General features: G+C 39.6%; 1 protein-coding gene across 1 annotated transcript in view; it reads right to left on the reverse strand.

Moving 5' to 3' along the window:
- Positions 1-16372, reverse strand: part of PLCH1 (phospholipase C, eta 1) — a 54774-nt gene that overhangs the window by 4365 nt on the left and 34037 nt on the right. The window contains exons 11-22 of the mRNA XM_009576917.1: positions 15974-16135; positions 12642-12713; positions 9594-9688; positions 8819-8916; positions 7236-7415; positions 7042-7149; positions 5881-6005; positions 5318-5402; positions 4402-4548; positions 3924-4003; positions 1681-1740; positions 839-1199 (exon numbers count right to left, since the gene is read on the reverse strand). Of these exons, the coding sequence (XP_009575212.1) occupies positions 839-1199; positions 1681-1740; positions 3924-4003; positions 4402-4548; positions 5318-5402; positions 5881-6005; positions 7042-7149; positions 7236-7415; positions 8819-8916; positions 9594-9688; positions 12642-12713; positions 15974-16135 (1573 nt within the window). The remainder of the gene's footprint in view (positions 1-838; positions 1200-1680; positions 1741-3923; positions 4004-4401; positions 4549-5317; positions 5403-5880; positions 6006-7041; positions 7150-7235; positions 7416-8818; positions 8917-9593; positions 9689-12641; positions 12714-15973; positions 16136-16372) is intronic.

Here is a 16372-nt window from a genome sequence, read left to right on the forward strand (position 1 = left end):
GCCCCAAAAAGCAGTATAGATGCCCTAGACTAGGGACAAGCTCAGAGTGGAGACAGCACGTCTAATGAATTACAGCCAATGTATTCAAAGCTTCCTAGACTTATTTAAATATTCCAGTAAATCAAATACTATGCAGGTCAAGCACTAACTTTGCTGTAGTCATGGGAATAACTGGATTTCAAAACCAGGACTTTTATTGCTGAATACACTTAGAAAAAAGCTATTTTAAGAATTAAATTGTATTGTATCAATAATATAAGACCAAAGTTTTATCTTAACACAACATGCTTTCCATATAAATTAATCAAATTAAGAAACGTAGGTTAAGAGGAGAATATCAACTGTTGGATACAGTTTGACCTACTTTTACCCCTTTTACATCTATTTGAAAGTCTGCATTACTCTTTACACACGCTATTTCCAAAAACATATGCTGCATGCTGTTCTTCCTCCTTGAAAATGAGGAGAGAAAACCCACCCATGCCAGCAGCCCTGTTTTCGTAAGTAAACAGACAGTAGCAAACAGTAAATCGATAATGCATAATTGAAGGTTGGTTCTTAAATTACAAAAAGAAATTTGGCAAGTGTCCTTTTAAGAGCACTTCCAGAAATTACTGTAATTCATTTGCCTAGTTTGGAGTGTAGACAGCTTTCCAGGGTGTCCTTATGAAAGAGTTTAAGGAGCTGTTAAAATACTACAAAATTAAGCATATGTAATTTTTCCCAGTAACTCTTATTTGAGTTGAATAAAACTATTTGCATAGGGACTGCAGAACTAAGCCTTTTAATAGGCTATTTCAACTTACTACATTCAAAAGTAATTTTGGAAACATCTTACCAGATGCGTTTTCTTTTCCTTTGGCATCTCGGGCAGTTTCATCTTCTGGGCATGGCAGTCCTACAAGAAGATATTTGTCCACGGGCATAGAAGCAGGACGTGCTTGCAAACTCCGGCTTGTACGCCTTACAACTCCTTCTTTGTCTTTCAAGTCTATTGGTTCAGATGCACTGTCTTTAATTTCAGTAGCTTCCAGAAAACCCATCTTACTTTTCTTTCTACCTTTCGCTGGTGCACTGGCTGTGCGCCGGAGAATTCGATCACCGATAGATCGCTTCCGTACATAGTGCCCACTGGTTTCAGCAGAATTGTGCTTAGGGTTCTTGTTAAACAACCCTCTGAGTCCTATCAGCTGCTTATTCTGAAAGGACAAGAATAACCACAGTTTCGAGTGAGTTCAGACTATTATATAATGAGCACAATGAAAAGGGCTGCTTTCAGAGTATTTATGAATGATGAAGACAAAGTTAAAAATGTAGCAAAGCAAAAATTCACACCAAGCAATTCACATCTACTCTGACCAAGGAACTATCAGCATAGGTCTCCATGAATTCATGCATGTCTCTATTTCTCCTCATTAGGATGGCAGCCTGCCACAATTACGAGAGAAGCTTGCTCAAAGTCTCCTAATCAGAGATGACGAGACTGTAAGAAGCGTACTGCAGTGACAGGCTACACATTAACTTGGGAGTTCTATGCATGGGCTTCATCAAAGCAATATTCAAATGTTTCAGAGTCTGAATGAAGAATGATGTAAGTTTGGTAGTTGCAGATCATGCGATTAGGAACCATTCAAAAAATCTGTGCCCAGCAAGTGCAAAGTGCATGCTAACGAAGTCTACCTTTGTGGCTCCTAGAAAGTGCAATATTGTGTAACTGGGATTGAGGATTAAAGGGCTCCACTGAAAGGCAAAAAAATGTAAATACGTTTGGCTAATGTTTTCAAGATTGTGATATATGCAAATAAGGTAATAGTATATCAGCTGTAAATATAACCCCTCTACAGCAAATAATTTAAAACGATTTATTAGTCTAATGTCAGCCTCTCTCAGAAACTTGACCAGATATCCTCGCTTAAAAGGATGCAAATGGGCATTCAGGCTTTGTTTTACATTAGAAACAATAATACAGCCCACCATTAAGGCAAGCATTAGACGAATAGACTAAGTGATACAGAGATCAAATCTCGACGGGTGTCCCCCCCTCCTTCTTTTGTCTTCCCTATGAAGATACTCTTTATTACTTTTCTTGAGTATTTTTCTTCTTTGAAGAGCACATGAGCCAAGAACAATAGCCAAACAGGCTCCCCTACAGACTATCACCAAAACTCTATGTGATTTCACACATGTACCCAGATGTGTACAGATCTAGGTATATATTGCAGATGCATTCCAAGCTGTTTACTACTGCTTTTCTTTTTACACTGATTTAGGAGTAACGAAGTCTACCTTGAATACTAAAAGCTTCTCTTTGCACACAGAACATGCACAGCTCTGGTGCAGTTACTGCCGTTCCCTCCACTGCCTCGCCACTGTCCTCCCTGGCGGGAGGAACACTTGTGGAGGCAAGAGCAGATGAGTACATTGGAACTGGTCCCTGCGCTGAGACAAGGATGCCAAGAGTGAGACAGACATCTAAGTGGTTTACAGAGCCATCATTAGATCATTCAGTGATCTAATAGGATCAGTGAGGATAAAGGCAGTGGAGTTAAGTGAGGATCTGGACTATACCAAATCTCAGCCCCTAGGCCTCGTCTATGTTATTTTCTATCTCTCTTCCACTGAGTTTTCCTCAGGTGCTCGCAGAACTGTGGTTTTACATATTTGACAGGACATTCTCTGCATCCACTCTCAGAAGGGAGAAAGATTGAGGACTAACTGTTCTTTTCAACCTATACCTTTCATAAAGGTGGGGGTTTTTTGTTTGCGGTTTTTGGTGTGTTTGGGTTTCTTTTTTTTAAAATCACCACAAAGGCATCCTGTTGAATATGGCCTTAGTTTCTTTGTGCTAGTTATCTCCAATAACCTCTTGTAAACTGCCCATGAAGGCAGCTGAAGCAGAAATGCAGAGAAAAAGCACTGTGCTTTTACTTTTATTTTAAAAATGTTTCAAAATTAGTAATCTTGCAGAAAAGCAACACATATGCACTAAAACCTAGAAGATTTAAAGCTTAAATTAGCTTCTAAAAATAGCTTGTCAAATACCATGTTCTGGTGCAGTTACAGTTCTCAACATTTACTTCTAAAATAAAATTAGTTTAACACACTGAAGAAATGTATTTACTGTATCTAGACGTGATAATTATTAGGTGCTAACAGTAAGAACATTCGTAAGTACATGCATGGTAAGACTAGAGTAACAGTATGTTACGCTTTCCTTGCTGACCACCTGCAAGGCACCCCCACACGCTATGAGCTACATCCTTCTGCTTCCTGAACACTCCGACAGAAGCGTGTCTGCGCTGTTACTGCGGTGTCTCAGCTGGAGAGAGCCAAGTGTTTTACTGGACATGGGCGTGCTGTGAACGGGTGCCCTGGCTCAGTGCTCCTCAGAGAAAACACTATGAATAAGGAATTGCAGTTTGCTTCCTTGAGCATGCTAATGCTTAGCAGTGCATGTAGATACCTATACAGATACGAGTATAAATGAAGACATCAAGTTGAGGGCAATAGAGAATCAAGACATTGTGCTTTTTCATTGCTGTATGATCTGAATAATGTTTAAACTTTATCACTGATCAGTGCCAGAGAGCTAGGTACTGCTAATCCAATGTACAAAATGCCACGAACCTAAGCTGTAAGAATCATTTAGAAACCACACAAATCCTGTGAGGTTCTGTAGTACATTTAAATCCATTTTTATCAGAAGCTGAATAATTTGTTTAAACTTTATCACTGATCAGTGCCAGAGAGCTAGGTACTGCTAATCCAATGTACAAAATGCCACGAACCTAAGCTGTAAGAATCATTTAGAAACCACACAAATCCTGTGAGGTTCTGTAGTACATTTAAATCCATTTTTATCAGAAGAATTAAAACAAACAAAAAAAAAGTCATAAGAGATGTAAATTTCCAGATATACCTACCTTTCCATAGATCTCATTAACAGTTATATGAACAAATATGGATGCTTCTGTCAGTCCTTCTAAATACACATGACGATAACCTAGTAAAACAAAAATATTGCACCACAAATCATCAACAGTTTGCATTTTATGCACAACTGGCAATGACTGTCTATAAGAGTGAAATACATACAGTAAGCCACCTTATGCTTTTAGTAAAACTTATCTTATGTTCTCCCAGGTTTTCCAAGCCCCCCAGCACAAATAGCCTCCAAGTTATAAATAAGACACCAGTAGCAATTTCCAAAAGCACAGACACCCAAACTCCTTCAAGTAATGGTGAATATACTACACTAAGATACCAGGAGAATTTTCCAAGTTCAAACATGGAGTCTCAGAGATACAAGCATATATCCTATGTTGATAACCTCATCTTCAACTTCAAAGGCGTTTGTTCTTCAGTTAGATCTCTAAGTCAAGGAAAACAAGTGGGACTAACCAGGCACAAGACTGCTAAAGGCCAGAGTTCTTTGTCCAACAAAGTCTCGCCCAATAGGGTCGTGGTCCCAAACAAGAAATCGCACCAAAGCTATTTCAGGCATGTGGATGGTAAAAGTGAGTGTTTCCTCCCAAACAGGATTAAACCCTGTAAAACAAACAGAAGTTTTGGGAAACAAGTCCATAGGAAGCACTAGCCTCAATTTTCATGACGCATAGCAAGAGGCATAAGAAACAAGCAGACCAAATACACAAATGAATACTCATTACTTATTGCTCTTTAGATCTAGATGCTCTCAATCCCCATTATGTTAGTAATTGAAAGTGAGAGATCTGTCTCTTGGACTGCTTTTACAAACAAAATGATTCTGGTTGTGTAGCTGGCTGGGATACCAACGCAAGCTGTTGTTTTGCAAAATTATGGTAGACTAAAGATAGACCAAAACAAACAGGAACCACTCCCTTTTTTCCCCATGGTTTTGCAACTGCCTATAAGAACTGATGGCCACCTCTCCCGCTGCAAAGGACTCTTCTACTCTGTTATTCGTCTCCTTCCCATGAAGGCTGAGGTGGCAGTGAAACTGCCTAGGACATGAGCTGTTTTCATTTCATTTGAAGTTATACATGTATTTTATACAAATAATTAAAAAAAAAAATTTTGGAACTTCTGCATAAAGGAGATTTAAGAACAATCCAGGAGAAAAATATTGTGTTGAACAGTTCTTGTACTTCACCTCTTGCTTGTCTCCCTACACCAGAAATTCTGTCTAGAAAGCAGAATTAAATTGTTTAAATACAATCATTTGATTTCATTAGGTAAGAAGCTTTGCAATTTAGAAAGTAATAACAGATACTGAATCATTTATAATTACTTAATATTTTACTCTAAGAAGAGAAAATCAGCTAGATTATCTTACCATTGTCATCAACCACCCTGGTTTGATCTTTACAGCAGTCAACAGGTAACCCAATAATTTCCACCTCAACAAAGGGATCTATTATCTGTTTTTTAAAAACAAAGTATTTTAAAAGCAAGCCAATGATACAAGTGAAGGTCAATTTTTAAGGAAATTTGTGCAGAGTTAATTTAAATTCATATTAATTCATATTAAAAATTAATTCATATTAATTTAAATTCAAAAACCTTTGATTCACATAAATTTTCAAGCAGCACAACCATGCAAAATAGCATCATGAAGTGCAAGTTGATATATGGTTTGTAGTCTCAAGAACTATGGCCAGCTATGGCTAGTTTTCAAAAAAGTGAAGTCACCCTCAAAATACGAAACAAATTAGTTCTTAAACATCATGTGTAGGGTATAGTCTCTGTGGGAAAATGCAGTATTTAGTGACCAAAAGCTTGACAATATCTGAAATTTATTGGTGTATTTAAGTAAGGAGGAAGTTTCTTTGAGTCACACGCTGCCATGTCACCCCAGGACCTCTCATGGAAGCATTTATTAGTATCAGAGTATCTTACCTCTCCTCTGTCTCCTAACATTGAGTCAGGAGGCTTAGGTAGCTGCTGTCCACTGATGATTTTCAGAATAAGCTGCTTTTTAGGACTGGCAGGAAGCGGATCAGCAGAGTAGGGGTTGAATGTGCCTAAAAGATGGCAAGGAATGAGAAGCGTAAGGAAAAAGATACACAGAATAAATATCACCCCCCAAGATGCATACATATAGCCAAAATTCAGTTGTAAGCAAGTAACTTACAGAGTATGGAGCAGCTGTTAATGAATTTTAAAACTCCATTCCACTTTCTTACAACTTTTACTGAGCTGAGCAGCCCTTGTTTACATGATTACAAGACAAAAAGGACCCCTCTAATAGTAGGGTTTTGCAAGATTAAGACTCCTTTGAAAAAAAAAACAAAACAAAACACTTTCTTCTGTAAAGTAGTAGCTTCAAAAAAACCAATAGCTATAACCTAGATCAGCACTCTGATCATGTTTCTTGCACAGCTGCCCAGATGTTAATGAGAACAAGCAACTAGAGTTGAGTAAGCTGCTTGCTGCAGCAGCAGTGCCTGCTTCAAGTACCCAAACTCCCTCTACCATTTCTCAAGTACCTTTCAATCAATGCCACTATTTCTTATGGCCATATTAAGAAAATTACTTAGAGATATAGGGGCACAATCAGATCCCAAGTCCTCAAAATATGGAAGGATTGTCATTGCATAACACTGAAAACCACTGGCTCCTGACCTAACAGCGTTTTGAGGACTGAACCAATTCCCTTTAAAGAGAACAAAATTCCACTGACTTGCTTGAGAGCTGGACCAAGTCCTGGATACTTGGTCCTGGGTCACTCACACCTTGTTCTTCTTGCTTGCAGCTGTCTATCCTAGGACACCCTTTTCTTTTTTTAAACACATTAAGATGGAGCCCTCAAAATGTATCTATAATAACAGCAAGAGATTGTATGCTGGTACTTACACAGTCTGAGAGTTAGACACCATTTTTTGAGGACAAAAAAAAAATATATGAATTCTGAAGTAAAATAAGCTTATGAATTTATGGAAATATAAAAGATTCTACATATGTTTTTATTTTTCTTTCTTGTGTCTTGGCAACTTCACCATGAAGACATTTTCTGAAAGGCTCGACACTTACAGTAATAAATGTATAGTGGGACATTACCTTTGCACATCTGCTGAGGTTTGAGGACATAACCACAGTTGCCGTTTACCCTAAATTTTGCATCATTTAATTGCATCATGCGTCCCTCAGATTGGTAGTTTAGTGCCACTGTTGAAAGAGAAGACTCAAGTGTAAGATACTTACTTAGCACATACACAAGAAGTGGAAAGTTAAGTTATTCATGCAACACCTACCTAACTGGCAACCAACATTCCAGTAAGGTAAAGGATTGAAATTGCTGGAGTCAATCCGATAGGCTGATGGATAGACCCTTGTAAGCTGTTTCTGGTTGTAAAGCATAAACTGTTCAGCCTTCTGCTGCACTGCTTGGTGGGCTCTTGTTTCACTGAACGATAGCACATTCCCTGTTGATCCTGTGTGTATTGTTAAATCAACAAACAAGTTACAAAGCAATCCCAGGAGACAGGGGCATGAACTCAGACCTCAGTTGCACTGGTATTAATCAAGGGGAACGTTAGATTTAGTCTAAAAGATACAATGATAGATTGTCTTGTCACATGCAAATCACGTACACTGCATAACTGAAGGGCACCAGTTTCCCCTTCCAGGAGGGTCTTTTGTTCTACCCTCAAGTTTCCAGACTTACAAGGAAAGCCAAGCAAGAGCTTACGCTAATTGCTAGGGCCTTTTCCCCTGCAGAACCCCAGACATGACTGCTATGAAGAATCTATAGAGAAATCTACTAATGGCAGCATGATCAAAACTGTCTCACTAAAGAGCTTACAGCTGGGGGCAAGATGGGCCCAGCAGGGCTTTGATTTTACTCTTGTCCTTGTAACACATTAATAGCTGCACTCAATCCGTTTCTCTCTCACAGAGGTTTCTGCAAACTCATCCTTTCTCTAAATAATCCAGCAATCTTTTCCAATTCGTAAGTCTTCCCTCCGAGCATTTTATCCCCTTGCGCAGACCCCCTTTGATCATCTCTGCCCTCTGGGAAAAAGACTGACCAGAAGAGTTCGTAGGCAAGAGCACCCAACTTTGAGGGAGCAGTTAGACCAACTGTACCATCTCTCCATGCCCATCTCTTCAGCTAGGATCAGGAAAGCGCAAGATCTAGATGAAAGGCAGCTGCAGTACTGTGCTCTGATGAGCCAGCCCTTCTTTCCAGAGGGCCACGAGCCATCAGATGGGTTCATAGACCTGCGGAAAGAGCTGAGCTGTCTCTCAGCTCAGAACAAGACTGAAACTCTACAAGACTAAGTACTTGTAGGATTTCTTGGACTCTGTTTCTCCATGCTGCTTTCACCCTCCTTAATTTCCCCCATTAAATTCTATTAAATTAGGAATTAATTTTATAGTAATTACAGAATTTGACACACAGTTTGTTCACGTACATTTGGTGACCTTTCCCACAAATCCCTCTGCAACTTTCTCGATTTCCATTTTGCCTCTAACATGTTTAGTGAAACAAGTGCACACTTTCTGAACAGGTAACACATCTATTTATCACAATTCAAATCTATCACCTTACTAAATGCTACTTAAAATTGATAATGTTCAAAGATGATGACAAATTCCATAAAACTGTGAAACCAGGAAAGGGTTGTCCTGAAAAAGCTTCATTTTTAAAATTGCTACTAAACCATGAATGTCATAAGAAACCAAGGGAAAGGTAACCAAGGGACAGGTAACTAACTACTCTGCTTTTAAAACATCTTTGAAAACCAAGGGAAACCTTGAGAACACAGACATGTTTCCTAGCCAAACAGAAAAGTGAAAAAGGAATGTGTAAATCTCATTCCAGCAGCCTTACCGTCATCTACTATATCCTGGGCTGCCACAGAGTTCGTGTACACCACTAGGTCAGACAGAGCTCGGCACAGCTTCACCGTTTTTCTTCGACAAGCCAGTCTGCTGAGTTATATTTAATATATAAAACGAATTGGGAATTTTTCAATATTTAAAGCATATTTCAATCCCCCCTTCTGTTCTTTTCATCAATAAGGAAATAAACAACTGTGAACAGGGAACCACATGTGGCAAACCTCCTTAGAGAAGGCTCCGAGATGACTGTTCCCCTTGTACACTACACAAATAAAATTTTTCATTTAAAACATAATGAAATAGCTGCACCATGGCTCTTCTCAACAAAAACAAGGCAGGCAACGAAGCATTTCAGTGACAACAAATGCATTCTCAATGGCACTTTTTTTGATTGCTTTTTCTTTACATTCTCAGATGTAATAAAGTTGGCTGGGCTGTGACGTACCCTTATTTAGCCTAAACAGTTTTATTTGAGCACTATTTACAGCATGCAAAATGTAGATTGGCATTTTTCCATTCGAAGAGTATTACTATCACACTTCTTTTCAGTTTAAGGGTAATTGCTGTTTGCAACCCCTATGAAAACCTACACTATCAAAATATCGGGCTACAGCAATCACAGCAAAATATACCCCAACAGCAGTATCATAAATGACCTGCTCTTAAGAACAGACTTCCCTGAGGCAGTGACATATAAATATTGGTAGCAGTAACATGCCTCTAGCTTTAACTGAGCTGTAAAACTATGATGATTCATAGCTCACCTGTGGAGCTGCCCCATTTCCTTCCCAGAAGATTTTTGCTGGCTTTCTTCATCATCTGATGCACTATGGTATTTGGATGCTGCCTTCACAGCTTTCTGTTGGGAAAGAATCAAGCACAGCTGTGTCAGTTTATGGGGTGGTTCTATAAATTCACATTACTGTAATTAACAGCAGGTGGGTGGGTGAGCTGCAGCAGGTTTACAGCACAGGACCAGTGTCCTACAAGGACACAGAATGACAGCAGAAAACCCTGGGTGGTATGTCAAGTGTTTCCATACATGTGGAGAAGGAAAGCCAACACAAATCATCTGTGCCCTGATCTCACTCCATCTGACACCAAGGATCCAAGCCTGCAGCCATGGAGCAGGTTTATCTGCTGGCTAGCAGACAAATACAAGCCTAAAGATAATTTATTTCTGCAAACTGGCCAGTTCATTGCAGGCCACTGCGTATTCTGCAGCTTCCCGCCCCTGTTCCCTCCTGATGTGAGAGGACAACATCGCCCCACTGCCTCCAGTATACTGGCACTGGTCCTGCTGATATTCCAATGGATCATATCATATTTAACAAACAGCAACACACAGTAGGATCTAAATGTCCAGTGCATTGCTTCCCCTACCTATGCTTCCCACCCCCAATTTAGAAAATTTAGCAAATTCATTCATGGAGTTGAGAACAGAGTCTGGGCAAAATTTTCAAACATCCTTCTGCTGCCTTTTGAGCCACACATACAAGCATTCAAATTATTCTAATTTATTACAGTATACAGTAAAGAAAATAGCTATGATAAAAAGATTAAAATCTCAAAAGCACCTTCTTTTCATAAGCACCTATTTAATAGTTTCCAATTTCAACAACATTACATCTTTTGTAGCACTAACTACAGCTTCAAGTGAGTTTCTTCAATTCCTTTCTCATCAAGAGGTAATTAACAATGTAACTGAGAGCTCCTTATCCTTTTGCTCATATGGCTAGATGCTAATTGAGCACAGATTTCTTTTCTCCTGCTACGATACACCAATAATGTACATAATTTAGCTTGCTGTGTTTAGTGCTGAAATAAAGTTGACTATATTGGAAATCATTTGCATGGTTCAGTTTTGGAATCCGAAGGTCTGCACTGTGGATGCTTCCTGCAGTTAACTTGCAGGAATTTCCAGCCTTAGCATCTTTGTCCCTCAACTGGCAGTTTTTAAAGAGTTTATACATGGATACATTTGGCACAAGAGCTGGCCAAAAGTCAATATCCCTGGGTGGATAAGTCAACATCCCTGGGTGGATAATTCTGTACCTGCAAAAATATCAGTAGTAACCATCCTTCCCAGGCATCCCTCTAGCTGCAAAGGCACAAGGGGGAAGTTACTGGATGTCCCTGTTGCCTCAGTCTACAATACAATCACTATTAAAAAAAAAACAAAGAAAAAAATCTATATATACTTCTATTTTTTCCAGCAGAGATGAAACGAATGGGCTTTCCAACCTACTACATTCATTAGCATAACTAGTTGAAGTTAAATAATTGACATACTTTCCAGACCTCAGTGTAACCAGCAGTTTTTAGTGGCTGACTTTTGTCTGTGACATCTCATTCCACAGCATTTGTTTTCCCATCAGCGAGCACAGATTACAATGTGAAATGTTCACTATCATGCACAACAGGTACTTGCAGATCTCAACACATACTGAGTGAATAATGTGCACTTACCTAAAGCTGCTGAAAGAAATATGACCACTTTAAACTGATGTAAGCTTATAATCAAAGTGTAAATGAGTCCTGGTATTGTCTGCCTAGAGAATTTTTGATGGCTCCCCGTTGGCTTCAGGGCAGATGAGCTGGTGGCTGATTAAGTTCTATGAAGTATTTCGTAATTCCTGTTTTTCCTAAACTGCTGCCCAGATTATCAATTACAGAGTGTGCTCCCTACTCAGCTGCAGCTTTCACCATGGATAGTGCTGAAGAGGAATAGAGGCGTCTAGCAGGCTGGGGGCAGAGGAAGCCGCTGGTGGCACAGTGACTCGGCTGCAGACCTGCCGCATGCCTCTTTCACAACAAGCCTATCTGCTGATTTACTTACGCGGTATTTGCTAATTGACTCTGGGAGGAAGGAAGCTTTCAGTTGCATCAGCTCATGCTGAGGCTACATGTTCAATAAATCCAAGCCTCAAGGCACCGTGGGAGTGTGGGAATAGGGGAGGCGGATGACAGGAACACATTTGTCAGGATATGGGAATGGAAGGGAACACGGGCGCGCTGTCCCTTTTGGTGGCTGCTATCTGTCCAGCTGTAAAAGGAAACCTCACGCCCATTTGCATTATATTAGCTCTTGCTTGGTTCAATAGAGCCGCCATAGTGAAGATGCAGCGAAGCAGACAATTTGACCTAGCAGCTACACAAACATATAAATACTATACGCAAAACCATCAAGAGATCAGAAAAGAACACATTTTTACAAAGCAGGAGCCCAGAGCCAGTACTCAGTCACAGCAGTCCCTTAAAGCAAGTGGAAAGACAGTAAGAGCATGTTCTGCCTGGCACTGCTCAGGGTATGAAACAGGGTAAAATTGGACCGTGAATGAAACAAACATTGTCAGCTGTGTGGACAGAGGTCTGGAAAACAAGAATACACCAAGGCATTTGTCTACATTGCTTTTCTGCTGCTGCAGGTTTGATCAGAAAATCAGTAGTTCCACATCGTTAGTAACGACGACCTTTTCGGCCAGGCAAGATTTTTTCTGAGTTTGCGTGATCATCTTTAAAGGGTTCTCCATACTGCTAGCAGCTATATTCTTCTGAACAGCAATTAGTAACGATGATCTTTTCAGTCAGGCAAGATTTTTTCTGAGTTTGCGTGATCATCTTTAAAGGGTTCTCCATACTGCTAGCAGCTATATTCTTCTGAACAGCAATAAGTATACCAAGTGTAATCACTTAGTCTTTCCTCACTGCCCCCATACGCATCATGCTTGTCTCAAGCAATAAAACATACCCAGTGTCTCTAGAATGCTGTCAGATCTAGAACATCAAACCAAGTCTCTCATTTTACTTACTTTGTGTTTGCCGAAGTTGCTCATTAATGATCGACTATGAGACTTTTTTCCACCTTCTTTTGTGTCCAGATTCTGTGGAGAGTGCAATAAAAAGTGTGACTAGATACCTTCAGAAGTGTCTTTAAGGAGTCTGCTACAGTCTCTAAAAGACATAGTTTCAATCTAATGTATACTTATAAGTTTCAACTTATAAGTACATCACCATGATTCACTATTACAAGAGTATAGTGATTGCACGTGAGAATGAAAGCGAGTTAAAGTCTAAACACAATATACTGATCTGTGAACACAAACTGAAATCCAAAATCTCATTAAGGACTCTTCTAATTTTTTCACATACTTGATAGCTTAGCAATCCTCTAACAGTAAGGAGAAATATTAACACTAACACTCAAGACAACAACCAACCATGTAAAAAAAACAGTCTAGCAAAAACAGGCAAGCAAGAACAAAACACAACAACATTTGAAAGTGTACTTGAAAACAGCCACAAAGGAAAAGGGCAGGGGGGAAATCTCCCCTAACAGATACATTTGGACTTTTCATAGGCAGCCTGAAGTCAGAGTTTCATGTTTATAACCATGCCCCTAGACACCAGTTTGATAATTCCTGGCAGCATCTAGCTTTTTTTGCCAGAAAAGCACATCCCTTCACCTTCTAAAGAGCAAAACAAAGACCTAAAGGTGCTGAAGAATATTCCCCCGGTGTTTCAGCAAGTCCTATGAACTTGAGTTATTCCCTGTTCAGTGCTAAGTTGCAATTCACTTCTGGCTATCATAACGATAAAGGCACTAGATGGTTTCTTCAGGTCCGAGAAAGTCAATAATCTCTGTATCTACATTCAAAGATTTGTTCCTAGCTCAGGCTGAAAGTCTCTGTAAAATGTAGAAGGAAACCTTAGCAGATAAAGTACTTGTCTCCCTCAGGTAAGAGTGAGAGCTGACAGTTTCAACAGCAAATCCAAACCAGTATCAGGCCTGAGTGACAGTACCATACACATTGCCTTCCTCCCTCCCCACAAAAAACCCCACTTGATAATTACTGGAGATTAGTACACAAACTTGCATTGTGAATGCCCTTTTTTTTTTTTTTTTTAAAATAATAGCAAGTCTTTGGGAAAATGAAAGGCACATCAGTGACGAAGTAAAGGAAAATGAGATTTGACCAGCAAAAAAAGTAGAAAAGTTTCCCAACAGATCCCTTTCTGGTACATCAATTACACAGTAACTACTAGAAAAGAGCTTTACAACACCACCAAACAAAGCTAGCTAATGAGTTACAGAATTACCAAACCATCACAACGTTTAACCATTTAGTTTTCTCCTGTCTAGATCAACAGTTGATAAAAATTAATTTTCAAGTTGTTTTAACTTATTATTACTAATTGTTCAGCTCTGTATTACTTTAAGACTCTTGAAAATAACAGTCACGTACAATCAGTCTTCACACAGAACTGTTGCAGCAAGGGAAGAGATCTCTAAATGTACCTTAAGAATGCAAAATAAGTCAATTAAAAAATTCTGTCACTTTATATTATTAACTGGCAGATGTTCGAATAACGCCATTGCATTACTGAAATATTTTCAGTATTCTGGTCATGTCAGTGAGATGTAATGGGTAATCTCAGGCATCATATCCAACACAAACACCTTATGGCAATTTGTGTTCTTTAAATAAAACTCCCTGCCCCCTCAAATGCTAGCTAAGAGCCAATCATTTTTCCAGATACCTGAGAACATACCAAATGTAATTATTCTAATGCAAAATAATATTGAAATGGCTCATATCTGATCATATTTACTAACATGGGGAGTTTGCTCTTCCAACCTCATGAAGGCTAAAGTGAACAGGCAAGCTGACACTGTTCTCACACTGCAAAGCCACAGTCTGAAAATAACCCTTCTCTGTCGGGTCAGATGGCTCTGTCCTTTGCATTCTTACAGCCTGTTCCCACCTGTCCCGGTTTCGGCTGGGGTAGGGGTAAATTTCTTCCTAGTGCTGTGTTTTGGATTTAGTATGAGGAGAATGTTGATAACACACTGATGTTTTCAGTTGTTGCTAAGTACTCTCCTAATCCAAGGACAGCTGCCATGCCTGCTGACTGAGCTAGGTACACAAGATGGGAGGGAACATAATCAGGACAGCCAGCTCAGCTGGCCAATGGGGTATTCCATACCATGTGACATCATGCTCAGTATATGAATGGTAGGCGTGATCCAGGAAGTACCGATCACTACTTGGTTATCAGTCAGCACGGGTGGTGAGCAATTGCATAGTGCATCACTCATTTTGTATATTCTATCACTATTATTATTATTTTCTCTTTTCTGCTCTATTAAACTATCTTTATCTCAGCCCACGAGTTTTCTCACTTTTAGATTCTCTCCCCGTGCCACCAGGGAAGGGGAGTCAGCGAGCAGCTGCATGGGGTTTGGCTGCCAGGTTTAACCATGACACCACCACAACGCAGCTTTGACCAGATGTCTCAAGCATCAGCACAAGCCGAGTATGTTTTTTCTAGTCAAGCCTGGCTTCAGGCAAAACTCTTATAGGTCCAGCCTCGGAGAAAGAGATTGATAAGAATTACATAAACCCTACAGAGTGGGAAGATGTGCAGAAAGCAGAGCTACATGTACTTGACCTTTAAGACTACACCGGTTACAGAGTAGACACATTCCCCCCCAAACAATTCACTCTGTAATTTAACATAACTGGGGTTTGCATCTGGTTGTGAAAGTATGGTAACTGTGCATTCAAGGTACTGTCTATTGATGTACTCAAAATTCTGATACATTTTACTGTTTTACAAAAATAGTTTGATGTCAAAAAGGAAAATAAACATATCATTCCCGATATAAAACAGTCCAGGCATGAAAAAAACAGAACCTTGCTTAGGGCAATAAAAGCAAAATCCTGTGTTTTAGTGCTGCACAAAACAGCCGTCAGCACTACAGGCAGACAACGCCTTCAGTTATCACAGCCAGTCTTGATGGGACAAAGGCAATAGAAAGGGTCTTTCCCCAATAACCTAGACACAAACCAAATTGCTTGACACATGCTTGCAGTATTGGTACTTACCAAATTACTTGCTTCCAAGTCTTACAAGGAATAAACCAGATTAGAACATATTGTAACAACACACTCTTCACATTTGACTGTTCAAATTTCTCTCATTAGGTATTTTCCTGAAATAGTTCCAAATTTTCATTTTGGATAAAACAAACTCTCAGAGGTTGTTCATAAGTTATCGCCTTTCGCATCTGAAAAATGTGCAATACATATTGCATTGTCTAATATTCAACAGAGCATGCGAAGGGGAAAAACCCACATACCTGTTTCAGGTTAACATTTAAACCCTCATGAGTTGCCTTTAGCAGTGCTCTCACAGTGAAGCTGTCAGGATCTTCTTTGTCCCTGATTTGAGATTCTTTTATCAGAGATTCCAGTTTTGTTCTTATAAAACATTCCACCTGGTGCTCAGTTGCACCATTACTCTGAAAGACATTAAGAAATCCAGTTAAAGTAGATTATTACGTCCATCACTTCTGGGACAGCCTGAGGGAGCACTACACATGCTTCACGCCACACAGCGCTCCCAACATTTCCTTTCTCTGTGCAAAAAAAAGCTTCTTGCATAATCCTGCCTGATTTTGCCTTTTCTATTGGTGGCTTTTACTGCCATTTCCATTTTCCTTTTTTCTCTTTAGTCCTCCTGACACATAATTCATCCT

Source organism: Fulmarus glacialis, unplaced genomic scaffold, assembly GCF_000690835.1.
Source record: "Fulmarus glacialis isolate BGI_N327 unplaced genomic scaffold, ASM69083v1 scaffold2284, whole genome shotgun sequence".
In the NCBI taxonomy this organism is placed as follows: domain Eukaryota; kingdom Metazoa; phylum Chordata; class Aves; order Procellariiformes; family Procellariidae; genus Fulmarus; species Fulmarus glacialis.